Below are 17,422 nucleotides of genomic sequence, written 5' to 3'. Positions count from 1 at the left end.
TCTACCACAAGGCCAAACTCCTGTCCCGTGCTCCTTGTTTTTTAAATCTGATTTATGGAATGAGCATTTTAGTAAACTGTTCAAATTTCTGAAGTTTGGTTTGAATGAACAATCCATCTTTTTCTAGCTCTTAATAATAATCCATCTCTTAACCCCATCTCCTCTGTTGGCCCACCAGGCTTTGGTCAGTATGGGCTTCTATTTCCCCCAGGCCATTGGATTTGTCATTTCTTTTTATCTGGTGCACTCCCACCCAAAAATGAGTCTCTTACAGTAGTTCATTATATTATCTTCCTTCATTGCACTTCTCAGTATATATTTAGCAAAACTGCACAACGGTAAGCACTATGAAAGCAATATCCATGCCATTCTTTTGTTTTATCTCCAGTATGTACAGAGTACCTGCCTCACAGAATCAAATAAGTATGACACTAAAATCTTTGAAGACCTATAGAGGGCTGAGACTGACGGGAACCTATTATCAACGTGTCAAACTGTAACAATGGAATCTCCCTTGTATTATCAATGTAAGCTAATAATAAATAAATAAATAAATAAATAAATAAAAAGTAAAAACCTATCTGTCTTTCTCATCCTTGACCAAACCTTCTCTGGTATGTTACCTCGTATTTTTCATTGTGCTAACCATATGGCAAAATTAATATTGCATTGGTTGGAAAAGTTAAAATTTATACATTATTTTAAAAATAACAATATATAGATGGCTAGCCAGTTTCCAAACAAGGAGCATCTAAGTTATTCTTTTTATACCGTATCATCACACACTTAAGATTATCTCTGCCAGGCATCTGTGGCTCACACCTGTAATCCTAGCTACTCAGGAGGCTGAGATTTGAGGATCATGGTTCAAAGTTAGCCGAGGCAGGAAAGTCTACGAGACTTTATCTCCAATTACCCACCAAAAAATTGGAAGTGTTTCTGTGGCTCAAAGTGGTAGAATGCTAGCCTTGAGTACAAAAGCTCAGGGGCGCCTAGGCCTGAGTTCAAGCCCTATGACCAATGAAAAAGATTCTTTCTAGCTTAAAAATTATATTATCTTAATCCTAGTTCATTACCGTGGTAACAATATTGCTCTAACTGATGTGGATATGTAGTAAAATTATATTCATAAATGAAATATTACAAATAATCAGGCATGGGCAAACAAAACCAGCAGATTTGGCAGAGAAATGTTAACTGGCTTAAGCCGGGTGCAGTGGCTCATGCCTGTAATCCTAGCTACTCAGGAGGCTGAGATCTGAGGATCGTGGTTCAAAGCCAGCCTGGGCACTACAAAGCCATGCAACTTTTATCTCCAATTAATCACCAGAAAATGGGGAATGGGGCTACGACTCAAGAGTAGGGTGGTAACCTTGTGCTGATGAGCTCAAGGACAGCACCTAGGCCTAGAGTTCAAGCTCCATGACCCACAGAAAAAAAGAAAAAAAAAAGAAATGTTAACTGGCTTATTAATACTTTCTAAATATACCTACATAAAATGTAATAATCAATATGAAACAAGCTATCACTATATGTAAACAGAATAGCTCTATCTCTCTTTTTTTTTTTTTAAAGAAGGGTTAGTGCCCGATGCTGATAGCTCTTCCTTGTAACCTAGTTACTTGGAAAGTTGAGCTGCGGTGGATCACAGTTCTAGGTCAAGTTTGCAAGACCCCATGTCAAAAGAAAAGCCTGGGTGGTGGCATGTATTTAGAATGCAAGCTCCAGTATAAAGCTTCAGTATAAAATAGGAGGACTGAAGTCCAGGATGGCCCATGCAAAGAGACTAACACTGTATTTCAAAATAACCAGAACAAAAGAGCTGGAAGCATACTTTAAGAAGTTGAATGCCTGGAGCCAAAGATGGCTGTGCCCAGGCACAAGGAGAAGGAGCAAAGGTTGTAGTGAGACATGAGCAGCCCAGGAGGAAACTGGGAGCCAGCTTCTGGGAGGCTCAAGATGGAAAATCATAAATCAGACACTATCAAGGAAAACTTAATTTTTGATAACATAACCAGAAAAATTAACCAACTTCTAGAAACAGGAATGTCTTTGAATATGGATCAACATATACTGGAGTTAATGCTGCTTTCTGTGGCTTAATAGCTAGCAGTCTTCTTCGATGTGTCTTGCATGTGACAAAGGCTCCAGTAGCATCTGGCTTAAAAATAGCAATGATCCCATTTTTGACAGCTAATTTGGCTTACAAAGGTTTTGTCACTTGACCTTTGAGTACAGGTGATTTGAGTTGTGAAACCTGTACTGTGACGTGAGGTGGACTGATTGGTTTAGTTGTGGGTAGTCTGTACCATATTTTCTTGGCTATTCCTATGAATGTTGTTCTTGCAGCCAGGTATGGATCAGCAGTGCTACCAGATACAGCAAACTTCTTAACTTACTGGATCAGGATTTCTAAGCCCATGTTTAGAAAGCTGTTCTTTCCCATTTTACTTCACACTGCATTTGCAGCATACCTTGGATCTAAACAATATAAGCTACTCTATTAAGGCTCTTTAGTTACCCGAACCTGACCTACAAATGATAGAATAAAATAAATTGGTGAATAAAAAAACTGAATGCCTGCCTGGCAAACATGAACTCTGGAGTTCAAATCCCAGTACAACCAAAACAAAACAGGTAAGGGGGTTTGGATAATACAGCAACACTTAAAAATCTGTATATATGAGTAGGAAGCTAAAAAATTATGGAGTAACAGTTAAAAAGCAAGCAAACAAACAAAAGAAGTCCGAGAGTTTGGCCTAGTGGTAGAATGCTTGCCTACCATGCACAGAGACCAGGGTTCAATTCCTTGGCATCACATACATAAAAGTAGTGTTGTGGCTCAAGTGGTAGAGCTCCAGCCTTGAGAAAGCCTAAGGACAGTGCTTAGGCCCTGAGTTCAAGCCCCAGGACTGGCAAAAACAAAAAAATAAACAGGAAAAGAAAGTAAAAACTCAGCAAAAGAAATTTTAATTCTAAAATCGTGGAATGCGATGTGTCCGTATGATACCAGTAAGATACTACACCAACACCAACTTAATATCCTTTTTTTTCTTTTCTTTTCTTTTTTTTTTTTTTGGTGGGTCATGGGGCTTGAACTTGGCCTAGGCGCTGTCCCTGAGCTCTTCAGCTCAAGGCCACCGCCCTACCCTTGAGCCAAGCCCCACTTCCCGTTTTCTAGGGTTAACGGGAGATAAGAGTCTCAGGTTCTTTTGTGCTGGGACTGGCTTTGAACCTTGATCCTCAGATTTCAGGCTCCTGAGTAGCCAGGATTACAGACATGAGCCACTGTGCCTGGCCTAACTAATCTTTCTTGTCCTGTAGAAACAAATTCCTGATTCTAATAGGGATCAATGTACATTATAGCCAAATTTGCTTGAGTGCACTCATATTGGGTATTTTCTTTCATACCTGTGCATCACACAGTATAAAAACTTATGATTGGGACACAGAGTTTATAACAAACATCACAATGAAATCCCTCCTTGCACAAATAATGTATGCTAACAAAATTATTTAATCTGACAGAGGCTACGATGAATTTCAATCAACCTACTGACATAATAAAGAATAACATAGTTCTGCTGGAGTATTAAGGCACCATCTCTTGTGGCTTCTGATTTACAACCTAACTACTAATGTAAATAATTACAAGTTGGGGAGAATTACAAGCATAGAGGAAGAAGACAGAGTTTCTATTGGCATAAAAATGCTGAAGATTCTCAGCTCCCCCATCTCTTCCTATGAAAAAACCCTAAATGCTATACGTGCTTCCTTTGGAAGGCACAATAAGAAAGCCACATAAGAAAAACCAAAACAGGGGCTGGGAGTTTGGCCCAGGGGTAAAGTGCTTACTTAGCATGCACAAAGACCCAGGTTCAATTCTTCGGAACCACATACATAGAAAAAAGCCAGAAGTGGTGCTATGGCTCAAGTGGTAGAGTGTTAGCCTTGTGAAAACCCAAGGACAATGCTCAGGGCCCCAGCCCAAGCCCCTCACACCACTAGTTTTCTAAATCATTTTTCCCTTAATGGTTCTGTAAAATATCAATTTGCTTTTCAAGTTTATACTACGATATGATTTATGAAGAATATTTTCTAGGAATTAAGTCAGCAAATAAAGAATATCAAGAAAACTGTACCAAGATGGGTGAGGGGGTGGGGGGGAGGGTAATGGGTACCAAGACATGTGAAAGGGTATCAATGTATGTGAATTAATGCACCTTCTATCTGGCAAATATCATGTAACCCCTTTATTAATTACAATAAAAAATATTTTAAAAAAAGAGAAAAAAGGCTGGGAGTTTGGCCTAGTGGTTAAAGTGCTTGCCTAGCATGCATACATAGAAAAAAGCCGGAAGTGGTGCTAAGGCTCAAGTGGTAGAGCTCTAGCCTTGAGAAAGTCCAAGGACGGTGCTCAGGCCCTGAGCTCAAGCCCAGGACTGGCAAAAAAAAAAAAGGAAAAAAAGAGAAAAAAAAAGAAAACTGTGATACACATAAAAGATTTAGTAAAGTCTTCCAACAGAAGAGTTTAAAAAATAATTCTTTTCTGAGCACTTCTGTCTGAAGCAAAGTTGATGGGGAAAAGGGAATCTAGTTTCCCTTAAGTTACAAGTAGGATGGAGATAGAACAGATCAAGAGTGGATAACTGAATTACTTTTGGTTGCCTCAATAACAAGGCTTTAAGAGGCACTGCTGCTCCTAGCAGTCAATATTGCATGGTTTATTCAATCTCCTGAAATATGATAGCCTGTTTTCTGCATCACCTGCATGCCAATCCATTAAACTTCACTGCTGCTATCACAAGCAGTTTACTCTTGCTGATGATAACAACTTGAGGCTAGAGCAGAAAACAAGTTAGAAGAATCCTTCAAGTCTACTGGTTGCTTTAGTTAATCAGCAATAAGATGGGCACATACTATGACCAGCTAGCATTTGCTGTACTTCTAACATCTCAAAGTCTACTGAAATGGACTTTTACTATGGAATAGTAAATACTTGGAATTTCCAATTCCAAGCTAGCCTGGGCTCCATTAGTGAGACCCTGTATAAAACAAACATGAATTCTAATCCAATTTGGCAAAAGAAAAAAAAATATCATCTCTCAAATGTATAAACTTTCAACGTTATGTTCAAGACTGACGTTACTCTTACTTTTTGGTGCCTGTCTTGGGGCTGTCCTTCATTCAGTTCTTTTGTTCAAGGCTGGTGCCCATACCACTTGAGCCACAGCTACACTTCTGGCTTTTTTTGGTGGTTAACTGGGGATAAGTGTTTCTTAGACTTACTGCCCAAACAGCTATGATTACAGGTGTGAGCCACTGGCACTCAGTTAACTTTACTCTTTTCAGGATTTTGCGCATCCATTTCAAATGTAATAACCCAGGAATGTGGGACCCACATTTCTTTACTTGCAACCACTTTGTGTAACCTCCTGTCATTTACACACATACTACCTCACTTCAAACCCTGATTATTTCTCCACAGTTGTCACAATAACTATTCTGTCACTTCTTTTGGGGGCAGAGTGGTACTAAGATTTAAACTTAGGCTGTCAAGCTTGCTAGAGAGGTACTCTATTACTGGAGCTACAATCTCAGTCCCTTTTGCTTTAATTATTTTCAGACAGATTCTTGCTTTTGCCTAAGCTAGCCTTAAATTATGCATGATCTTGTTATTTCTGCTTCCCAAGTATCTGGGATTATAGGCACGAGCCACCATACCTTAATTATGTCACTTCTAACAGCCTCTTAATGTTCTATTTTCTTCCTACTTTATTTTCCTGGAATGTCCTGGGAACACAAGGCTTTGTGAGGGCATTTTTTTTTTTTGGCCTGGTGTATTCTTATCAACCTGGAAAACACCAGGTCTATTTAGATCTGGTGTAACCATCAACCACATTAAGAATATCATTTGGCTCTGTGAGGGAGGACTAATACTAGTGTGTCATGCACACATGTCAAATTCCTGATGTCATTTCACCCCTTGGTAGCATTTATCTCTAGTTATAAAGGTCTTTGAGCATTGATTTTGTAAGCATCGATTTTGTACATTATTCACACATATATTCCCATAACTAGCCATCTGGATACAGAGCAGGATCAGAAAAGACTAGACTGGTTTTGCCTTATGTATGTATTTAGTTACTGTTTCTTCAGTCTTACCAAATCACCAAGTCAATATTCTTCTAAATAATTCCACTGTGCTACACAGCAAACATAACTTAGGTGAATATGAGAGACATTAGTAGTCTTTAGAACCAGAAAGGCAGAAGCCATTATTTTTCTGGAAACTTCAAAAATATCCTTAGTCATGTTCTCCAATGTTACATACTTTAGAACATTAAAAGAACACGTTCCAATGCTGCTTTTCAAAACAAGCCAGTTAATTCATTCATATATATATATATATTGATTGATCAGTCATGGTACTGGGGTTTGAACTCAGGAGTCTCTAGAAGTTAAGCCAAACTCCTACCCTTTTTAGTTTCATTTTTCAGATACAGTCTTATGCTTTTTGCCCAGGCTGGCCTTGAACTTCAATCCTTCAACCTATGCCTCCTACACAGTGGGGATTATGGATGTACTTCACCATATCTGGCTTGTGGGGTAAGTGCTGTAGGGATCTTGATAAAGTTTTTACTTGGGTTGTCTTCCTCTTGACTGAAGGGATTACAGGTATGCATCAACACACTCAGCCGTTGGTACAATTTAGATTCCTACTTCACCAAAAAACATGTATTTCTAGAATGGATTAGGAAAATAAAGTAAAAAATTACCTAAAAACTACTAAATATCTCTATTTTGAAACAGTAATAATTACATAGTATTTTTTCCAAAAACAAGAATGACTATTAATATGTTGGACTCCCAGACTGGCTTTGAATGAACTGTAATCTTTGGATTTCAGCCTCTTGAGTAGCTAGGAGTATAGGCCTGAGCCACTGGTGTCCAGTAGTAATCCTAAACAAATCACTTACTCTAACTATTTGTACTCATACAACATTAAGATAAGGCTGTAGCTTAATTTCACCTGCATGGAGGAGGAAGCAATATAGCTCTATATCCTATGCCACTTTAGCTTAGAATGTCTTTGGTTCATGAGCCAGTTTTTACCACAGCAATTTCAATCATAAAGGCCAGTATTTAACATTCAAACTGCACCATGACAGCCTCTAGCCACATATACATAAAATGTAGTTAGTTTTACTAAAGAACTTCACTTCTAATTTTTTTTGACAGTCCAGGGGCTTGAACTCAGGGCCTGGTTGCTGCCCTTGAGCTTTCTCAAGGCTTGGCTTTAACACTTGAGCCACAGTACCACTTCTGGCCTTTTCTGTTTCTGTGTTATGGAGGAATCAAACTCAGGGCTTCATGCATGCTAGGCAAGCACTCTGCCACTAAGCCACATTCCCAACTAGAACCCACAGCCAACAGTCAGAGAATTGAGCTTTGGTTAGAAACATCCTGATTACTCATCTCCAAAGTCACACAAAAGATGAGGACAGTTCTCCAAAGAAATATTCCAGAAATCTGTGAAAAGTCAAATTGCAGTACTCTTTTCCCTACTCCAATTGAGGTTCCACTTAAGTTTTATAATAACCATCAGCATCATCATATCTAAATCTTCTAACAGTTCTCTAGTTTATCAGAGGTACCAGTGCCAGGTCTTTTAATGTTTTTAAAGGAAATTTTCTATTAGTATTACTTTTATACAAAGTATTTATTGAGATCATGTAAAGTAGCAAGCAAGTAGGTAGCTAAAGTCTAATTAATGCCAATTCTGTCTTTTCTCAACTACATCTATTTTATGGCACTGTGTGTGTGGCCAGTTGTTGTCATCACTGTAGTACAGAGCCAAGGATATAGATTGTCAGAAATATGCAGAAGGTAGGTTTTTATCTCCCAAAACATCCAAGGATATATCCCCAGGGTACTATACTCATTTCATGGAGAACTCCATGCTAGTGGAATTCCCTGCTTATCATTATAAGCATGAGGAATAATGTGTATTCTTCAGAGGTAAGGTATAGGGGAAACATAATGGGCAGTTAACAATCCCTTATTCAGAGACACATTGACAAGATCAAGAATTCATTACTAATTTACAATTCCAGATCCCTCAATTCAAATGGAAGATCCCTGAAAGTAGAAATATTGCTTCTTGCCGGGAGTTTTGCCTAGTGGTTAAAGTGCTTGCCTAGCATGCATGAAGACCCGGGTTCAATTCCTTGGTACCACACACATAGAAAAAAGCCGGAAGTGGTGCTGAGGCTCAAGAGGTAGAGCTCTAGCCTTGAGAAAGTCTAAGGACAGTGCTCAGGCCCTGAGCTCAAGCCCAGGACTGGCAAAAAAAAAAAAAAAAATACTGCTTCTTGTAGTTTCTCCCATGGGTCATGGAGATGCTTTATGGTCATTGCTATAAGCCATTCATTCTCAAGAATGTAATTGAGTTTATGTATTATATGGGATACAAGCTGTGGTCTAGAATCAGTTTTCCAATGAGGTCAAAGAGAAACAGTTGAAAATCAGGTTCTTAAAGAAGTGTGAATATTGGGGGCCAAGAGTTTGGCCTAGAGGTAGAGTGCTTGCCTAGCATGCGCAAAGACCGGGATTTGGTTCCTCAGTACCACATACATAGAAAAAGAAACTGGAAATGGTGCTGAAGCTCAAGTGGTAGAGCTCTAGCCTTGAGAAAGTCCAAGGACAGTGCTCAGGACCTGAACTCAAGCCCAGGACTGGCCAAAAAAAACCCCAAACAAAACAAAACAAGAAGAAGTGTAAATATTTTCATTTAAAAAGGAACCTATCAGGCTGGGAGTTTGGCTTAGTGGTAGAGTACTTGCCTAGAATGCACGAAGACCAGGGTTTGATTCCTCGGTACCACATACATCGAAAAAAAGCCAGAAATGGTGCTGAGGCTCAAGTGGTAGAGCTCTAGCCTTGAGAAAATCCAAGGACAGTGCTCAGGCCCTGAGCTCAAGCCCAGGCCTGGCAAAAAAAAAAAAAAAAAAGGGGGGGAACCTATCTTAAACTGTAATTTTAAGGTTCACAAATGGTTTTAATTTGGATGAAAAATCTTGAGTAGGTGCATTTCCCTCTTCTCTCCACCAGAGAGTAGTAACACAACTTCTACCATGTTCTCAAAAGTCTCCTGAAGCTGAGAAGCACTTCTGGGGTAGAAGCCAACTCTCAAGTTGCCCAGCTCATAGGAATGAAAGCTCTGCAGATAGGGTGGGTAGGCAATACATGACTACAGGTTGAAGGTATCAAGGAGTTTTCTGGGATATCAGAATATTACTTTGGTTGAGGAACTGGTTACAAAGCATATGCACTTTGTAAACCCCCCCCCCCCTCACAAAGAGTTGGTTATCCCCCCCAAGATCTGAGATTGGGACTCGAACTCAGTACTTGTGCTATTTTCATGTACTGGCTAGTGTCTACCAACTGAGTCACGCCTCCAACCCCAACACTTAGGATTTTCGAACATCTTCCTAGGTGAATTATATTTAAATAAGGAGTCAGATGGGTCATTTATGCGGACCAAACATCCTTAGCACAAGGAGCCTCTGTGAGGACTGAGGCTCTCAGTCCAATAAGAGACTGCAAAGAACTCAACTTGCAGAGGACAGATCTCCAGCCTCAAGTCAAACCTTGAAAGGACTGTAGCTCCCACCGAATGCAAGATTGTAAAACAGACCTCGACCCAGGACCATCTAGATAAGCCACTCCCAGGTTCCCGACACTGAGAAAATCTGTGAGATAGCAATATTTCAAAACCCTATCTCCTTCACACATATGGCAGTGAGCAAAGTAGACCCAGTAGCTGTACTTACCCAGACATAAGCTCACTGGCTAAAACTGGCAACTCTCCTTCCTGGAAGCACTGTTAAAATACTGCTTTCAAAATCCAACTAAGAAAGGAGAAAATGCAGCTGCGATGAACATTCACTTCTGCATCAAATGGAAGGAAATTTCTAGGGAAGACACAGAATGCTTCTATTGCTCCATCTAAATTAAGAGATCATTCCATGAGAGTAATGGTTTTTCTATTTATTATATAAATGCTTGAATGACTGTCACATGCATGTACCTCCTTGAATTTTCTCAAGGGTTTTCTCACAAGAGCAGATATACTAAAGGCCTAATTGCCAAGTAAATATAAATGGATTATTTTAAAATAGAGGTATATTTTTCTTGGTGGAGTAGTAAATGCCTGTAGTTCCAGCTACTTAGAAGGGGAAGCAAGGAAGATTACTTGAGCCTGGAGTTTAAGGTCAGCCTGGACAGTACAGTGATACATCATTACAAACCAAAAATAAAATATGGATATGTTATGTATATAAATCCACAAAAGAGAATGACTGGGGTAGGAATGGGCGAAGGGATATAGGCATATTTTCAAAGGAACACCTTCATACTAGTATCAACATTTGTACTTCTGAAGCTGTCCATCACAGAAGTTCGCAGTATGGGGCTCAACAGTTTGCCTAGCAAGCACAAGGCCCAGGATTCATAAACTCAGCAGTGTGGGAGGGGGGGTAGCAGGAGGCAAAGGGAGCACCAAAATCTGTCACTGCATTGCTGGCTCCAGAGTCTTAAGCATTCTTTGCACAGCAAAGGGCTTTGCATACAATGAACATTCCCCAATTGTTTTAACTGAGAAAAAGTTACTAAAGTTATTTGTTTTTTTCCCCTATGTAAAATTCTCAAAAATTGCAGACTACTCCATTTTCAAAATGGGCTATAGTTTGTGCCTATCACTTCCTTGCATATATATAAAAAAAGAACAACTGTAATGACAGCTAGACAATCAGGCTGAATTTTTGTACCCTGTTAAATTTTAACTTTCCAGTTGTAATGATTCTTCATAACTCCCTAGAGTTACAGTGGTTGTCAATATTTAATTATGGTACCTGAAACTTAAGACAAACTTATGACAACTTTGAAAAGTGCTATTAGTTATAATGTAGTAATATTTTAAGATTCTTTGCATGCTCCAGCATAACTTAAGTAAGTCCAATAAAACACCAGAATTCCTCATTTACATTATTATCTTTTGTTTAATGCACTGATATATTAAATCACATATTTTGCATACAACTAATTATGTTATATTCCTTCTCTTTTCCAGCTCCTAAAGACAGCTCTATGAACCTAATATGATCTTTTTCATACCACTGTTGACTGAGTAGTTTTTACCTTTGCAATAAGTAGACAGCAAGGAACATACTGAATCTTCATTAGTTTCACTAAGTTTTATGTATAAATATATTTTAAATGTAGGGCTGGCAATGTGGCTTAGTGGTAGAGTGCTTGCCTAGCATGCATGAAGCCCTGAGTTCGATTCCTCAGTACTACATAAACAGATGAAACTGTAGTAGAGGTGCTGTGGCTCAAGTGGTAGAATGGTAGCCTTGAATGAAAGAAGCTCAGAGAAAGTGAGTAGGTCCTGAGTACAAGCCCCATCAGATCTGAGGATCTCAGTTTATGGAGCAGGAAAGTCCCTAAGACTTTTTTTTGGTCAGTCACAGGACTTGAACTCTGGGGCCTGCATGCTGTCTCTGAGCTCTTCAGCTCAAGACTAGCGCTCTACCACTTGAGCCACAGCACGATTTCCCCTAAGACTCTTATATCCAATTAAGCACCACCACCACCACCAACAAAAAGCCAGAAGTGGAGCTGTGGTTTAAGAGGCAAAGCGCTAGCCTTGAGCTCAGGGACAGCATCCAAGCCACAAGTTCAAGCCCTAGGACCAGGGGGGAAAAATTAAATGCAAGAGGGGAACCAAAGATAATTACAAATAAACCAGTTTTTCTTCTCTCAGATAATGCTTCACATTACTGAGGGTTATAGTCACCTAAGACTAAGAATAAGAAAACTATTACAGGGAGCTAAAGATCCAACAGAACTAACACACTAAATACTGTAACTTTTTGTTGACTTAAGTTTTACAATACTTAAAATGTTCCATGAAAACACACTTAGAAGAGAAATGCTAAGACTTCAACCTGCCAATCACACTCTTGTATAGGTTAAAAAATTGCCCACCCTGGTGGTTCTGAAAAGATTTAAGATTCATAATGACGCAACTATTTAGTTTTATGTGTATATCTTTGCAATAGTCATAAACCATAGTAGACTCCATGTGGTGTGTGTTGGTAATGAAGCTTCAACTCTACCAGTGGAGCTCTACCAGTTGATCCACTGTCCTACTTCTGGCTTTTTGCTGATAACTGGAGGTACAGTCTCTTGAATTTGCCTTTTCCTAGATTGGTTTTGAACCCCAATTTCAAATCTCAGCCTTCTCAGTACTAGTATTACATAAGTGAGCCACTGGTGCCCTTCTTATACAAACTGTATTAGGAAAAAAAGTATTACCCCCTCAATACACTGCAGATTAGTTTTCCCAGGAGTGAGAGGAATGGTAGTTCCAGGCCCCTGGAACCTGACTGACTCACACAGACCATTCAGGGAAAGTTTTTATTACTTGGCAGCATCTTGAAACTTGCATCTAATACGAAAACTGACTTTGTGGTCTAATAAAGAAAAGCAGTAGGTCCCATTCCCTCTAAAGAAAAAAAAATTCACTCAAAAACAATCCTGTTGATATAAAGACCACTAACCACGAATTCAGACATTTCAGCTCTTAAAAAGTAAATAAGAGGGGCCGGGAATTTGGCCTAGTGGTAGAGTGCTTGCCTAGCATGCACGAAGACCCAGGTTTGATTCCTTGGCACACATACATAGAAAAAAGTCAGACGTGGTGCTGTGGCTCAAGTGGTAGAATTCCAGCCTTGAGAAAGCTCAAGGACAGTGCTCAGGCCCTGATCTCAAGGCCCAGGATCAGCAAAAAAAAAAAAAAAAAAAAGTAAATAAGAAACACTGACAAGCATGCTCCTTTTTTTTTTTTTTGAAAGTTAATCCTTACTTTGGTCCACTTATTCTTAGGTGAATGAGAGGAAAATATCTCCTCACTAAAAATATTAGATAGACCTTCCTTGGAGGGTCATAAAAACAATGACTTCCTTTGCAGTCCAAAGCCTTGTTCCAAAAGGCTGTGGAAAGGCTGACTATGGATTCAAAGTCAAAGGGCTGTTCACGTGGCTCTACTTTATTTTAGCAAGTCTCCCATCAGTCCAGAGCTTGGGTTCTGCTCCTTTTAAGTTTAAGAGGTAATTCCTGTCCAGCTACTTGCTGGAGATGCACAAATTTCATAAAAAATAAAAAAATCACATAAATTCCTCCAAGTTTCTTAGACATGGCTGCTATAAAATTCAGGGTGCCACTCTATTAAAGTTTTGCTGCTATTTCTGAATCAGTGCATTGACACTGGCTTAAAAACACACAAAGCTTGTCGTTTCCCATTTGTGGTTGAGCTTCTTGATAAAACTGGGCCCTGATAACTTGCCCCTCACACCCTAAAGATTTACTATGCCAATGCATTAGAGTCTTCCAATCACTATTCCCTCTTCTAGTCAAGCAAACAGACAGAGGAAGCACAAAACTCTCTGCCTTCGTACTAACACACTGGGAACGCAATCAATCTTTCGCTTAGGCGAAGATATTACATAGTATGCCAAATAAGACAGACAGACAGACACACACACACCCTCAGTAATCTTTAACGAAGTCTTTAGGGCTGGGGACGTGGAAAATGGGAGGGCCGCGGACAAGAGATTTTTTTTTTTTTTTTGCACTAAGAACGAGAGTCACAGAAAGGAAAAAAAAAAAACTTTACCTAGTTTGCAAGAAATGCCGTGCAAGTCCTCGGGCCCCTCCTGGGTTTGGCTGGGCCTGTGCGGTGACCCCACGCGGGCCGCGGCAGGCTGTGCGCGGTGCGGGGTCGGCTCGGTGGCTGGGCCCGGGGTCTCGGCCCCCCCCCACCCCGCGGCAGCAGGCCCCGCGGCTCCGGGTTCGGACACACCCCCTTCCGCCCCGCGCCGCACGCGAGGTGTGGGCGCTCCTCCACTCCGGCCCCGCGGACCCGGGACGCGCGCGGGGCGGAGGAGGGGCCGAGGCCTCGGGTCCCGTCTCGGAGGACGGTCGGGACCGAGGGCGGCCTGGCGGTGGCGGGAGGAGGGGTGCGGGGAGGTGGTCGACATTCGGGGGCGTGAGGAGCGAAGGCGGCGGCGGGAAAGACTCCGGAGAGCGGGGCTCGGCGGAGTGGAGCTTTTTGTTGTGAGGGGAGGGCCGGCGGCGTGACGAGGAAGCCCCCCGCCCACCACCCCCACAGGACAGCCGGCGAGGGGGTCCCCGGCCCTCCGGCCGACGGGCGGCCGCCGCGGCCCGGCGCGCCAGCCGCTGCTCCGGCCTCGCCCGCGGCGCGCGCGCGAGGCGTGGGGCCGGGTGGGAGGGGATGGAGGAGGCCCCCCGGCCCGGGAGGCGGGAAGGGCCCTGAGGCCGCGGGGCCGGGCGGCGGCGAGGAGGCCCCGAGAGGCGGCGGCGCGGCCTGGCGAGTCCCGAGGCCGGCCCGGGCCCCGGGGGGCCGCGCGCACCCCCACCCCACTTCCCTCTCTCCGCGGCGGCCCCCTCCCCCGCGGCTCCTCACCTGCACATGATCCGCCATTTTGCTCCATTCATGCTCCTCTCCGGCCCCCCCTCCCCCCCAGCGCGCACCTCGGCCGGGGCCGCTGCTGCCGCCGCCGCCGCCGCTGCCGTCGTCGTCGCCGTTGCGCATGCGCGCGGGGGGCTCGTCGCGTTACGCTCGTGGCGTAGCGCCGCTCCGCTGCGCGGGCCGCGGCGGGCGGGCGGCGTTTGGAGAATGCGCACCGCCGCTGGGACGGCGTAAAGGCGCGGGCGACGTCAGCGGCCTGGAGACGACGCGGGGTGGGAGGAAGGAGCGGGCCCGGGAAGCTCAGGGGAGGGGAGCTGGGGAAGGGGGGGGGGAAACAAAGCTTTGTTTACATGGTTTTTAAAGGGGCCGCGCTCGCTCCCGCGAGCAGCCGGGCGCCGGGCGTGGGAGGCGGCGCTGCCTTCCGCTCGGGCCGCGTGACGAGGGCCTGTGCGTGGCGGTGGAGGGCCCGGGGGACCGGGGTCGGTCCCTGTGCCGAGCCTCTGCACCCGGGACGTCCCTCGGCCCACGTGTCGTCTGCCAGCCGGGCTCCCGGACGCCCCTCCCCTCCCCTGGGCGGAACCTCGCTGGTCTCCCTGGGGAAGGGGCTCGGGGTGGCTCCCGGCGCCGTCCGGGACACCTGCGCACCACTCCTCACACTCGCTCAGCAGAGTCTCATGGTTGGCGTCCTCCTAGCCTCCGGCTCCAGTGGGCTCAACTGGACCAACAAAACCCTTTTCCCTTTTTTCCTTCCACTCCTCCTCTCCATTTAAAAAAAAAGAAAAGCAAAGCTGTGGAACAGCCACCGGAGAGGTGATGGGCAAAATGTCACCAAAGCCATAAGCCGTGGTTGGGTCGGGTGCCGTGAGAGGCTCAGCGGGAAAGCTTCCCCTTTCCGAGGGAGGCAAAGCCTACACCGCTCGGCAGTTGTGGCCCACGACTCCCAATTACCAGTGTAAGATAATGCTAGTGCCTACTTTCCTGAGGCTTCTTTCCAGGCTTCAGTTAAGGCCCCTAGGGAGGATTTGAGGATTTCAGGAGGGTTTTTCTTTTTTCTTTCTTTTTTTGTAGTTGGTGTAGACTGAGGGGCTACGCGCAGAGCAAGGCAAATAAAAGTGGTAATTAATGACACACCCTTCCTTTTGTGGAGCTGGTGAGCTAGTGTTCTGCTTTCGTTTGTTACCTCCTACTTCCTCCTAGTGTCTTCCTGGTTCGCAAAGGTAGGACATCTAAAGACTACAATACCCAGACTTCCCTTGTGGCTGCGTTTCTGCCCGCAAGATTGGCTCCTTCCTTGAAATGGACTCAAGGAGATTTAGGAGGTAGAAGTAAGACAGAGCTTTTGACTGTTGCATCCGGCCAGCTTCGTTCTCCTGACACTTACTGGTTTTTGTTTGTATGCATTTGCAACCTTCCAATGTGCAATCGCTGGTTCTATGAATGTAACGGGTGTGTTTGATTAGTGGCTTCCTGACCTTGTATTGAGCTACAGAGGCATGTTAGAATCCCAGTTGAAGTGGTGGTCTTCAGTTCCCTACCTGCAGGACTGATAGGGTAGAAATGACAATGTTCTGGTGGGTCAGACCAAATCTCTGTACACTATCTACCCACTTCTCCCCTCCCCTCATTTCTTCTTTTTAGTATGCTATCTAGTCATTCACTCCCATATTCACATATTCAGAATAAATTCCGAGGAGTTCTTCATTCTTAACCTCTTTAATCTCTCATTTACAATCCCTCTCAAGTCCTGTTGGATATGTATCTAATATATACTGCCACCTGTCCCCTTCTCATCCAGGTCCAAGCTATCTTTGTGTATTTCCTAAATGCTAATCTTAGCTTCCCTGTCTTTCACTTTGTTCATTTTCCATACCACTGTAGAACTAAAATCAATTCAGAGAACGGATACTATTGCTTAAAAGCTTTAAGCAGCCTGTATTAGAATTCAAGTCCTTGGTGTGGCCCAAGGGGCTACTGATCTGGCTCCTTTGCCCACAATGCTCTGGCCATTTTGGCCTTCTTGCAGTTATTAAGCAGTTGCAGTTATTAAACCATGGTCTCTTTCTCTTAGACAGTTCCCAGAACTGACTTCTGTCTTTTATAGTGCAGTCATCTCTCACTTCTCCACAGCTGATATATCCCAAGACACCTAGTGAATGCCTTAAAATGTAAATAGCATACTTTCTACCCTAAACATACTTGAATACTTTAATAAAGTATATTTTTTGCCAGTTCCAGGGCTTGAACTCAGGGCCTGAGTGCTGTCCTTGGGCTCTCTCAAGGTTAGAGCTCTACCACTTGAGCCACAGCACCATTTCTGGCTTTTTCTGTGTGCGTGGTACTGAGCAATTGAACCTGGGTCTTGGTGCATCCTAGGCAAGCATTCTACCACTAGGCCAAACTCCAGGTCCAAAATGTAATTATTACTTTGTGTGCTGGTACCAGGGCTTGAACCCCGAGCCATCTACCTTTTCTTGTCTTTTTTGCTCAAGGCTAGGCCTACCACTGCTGTACTTCCACTTGCAGTTGTTGCTGGTTAATTTGATATGAGTCTCATGAACTTTCTGCCTGGACTGGCTTTGAACTGTGGTCCTTAGGTCTCAGCCACCAGTGCCTGGCCTAAAGTTTATAAAACGTAGGCACATTAAGAAATTAACAATAATAGTAATAATAATTAATGTACCATCATACAAATTCCTTATGAATTGTTTCTGATTTGTCAGAGTCCCTGCTTAGATTTCTTCGCCTAGACTTTCATTATTCTCAAGCCTATGTCCTATCTGTGCCTACTCTATACCTCTTTTTTGATTTTGGGCCCAGAGCTGCCCCTTGGGTAGCTCCCTCTTCCTACCACATCAGTTGAGGTTA

The 17,422-nt window shown here is 43.3% G+C and overlaps 1 protein-coding gene and 1 pseudogene across 1 annotated transcript in view; one reads left to right on the top strand and one right to left on the bottom strand.

Moving 5' to 3' along the window:
- Xpo7 (exportin 7) overlaps nucleotides 1–14,652 on the bottom strand; it is a 79,530-nt gene extending 64,878 nt beyond the window's left edge. Inside the window, exon 1 of the mRNA XM_090354274.1 lies at nucleotides 14,552–14,652. Coding sequence (XP_090210400.1) covers nucleotides 14,552–14,569 — 18 coding nt within the window. The 5' untranslated portion in view covers nucleotides 14,570–14,652. The remainder of the gene's footprint in view (nucleotides 1–14,551) is intronic.
- LOC150049391 (transmembrane protein 126A pseudogene) lies at nucleotides 1,960–2,550 on the top strand (annotated as a pseudogene).
- Nucleotides 14,653–17,422: the final 2,770 nt, after the last annotated feature.

Source organism: Megascapheus bottae, chromosome 20 (assembly GCF_031878675.1).
Source record: "Megascapheus bottae isolate mThoBot1 chromosome 20, mThoBot2.hap1, whole genome shotgun sequence".
In the NCBI taxonomy this organism is placed as follows: Eukaryota; Metazoa; Chordata; class Mammalia; order Rodentia; family Geomyidae; genus Megascapheus; species Megascapheus bottae.
The sequence above is the reverse complement of the archived record's forward strand: the minus strand, read 5'-3'. Positions and strand labels throughout refer to the sequence as shown.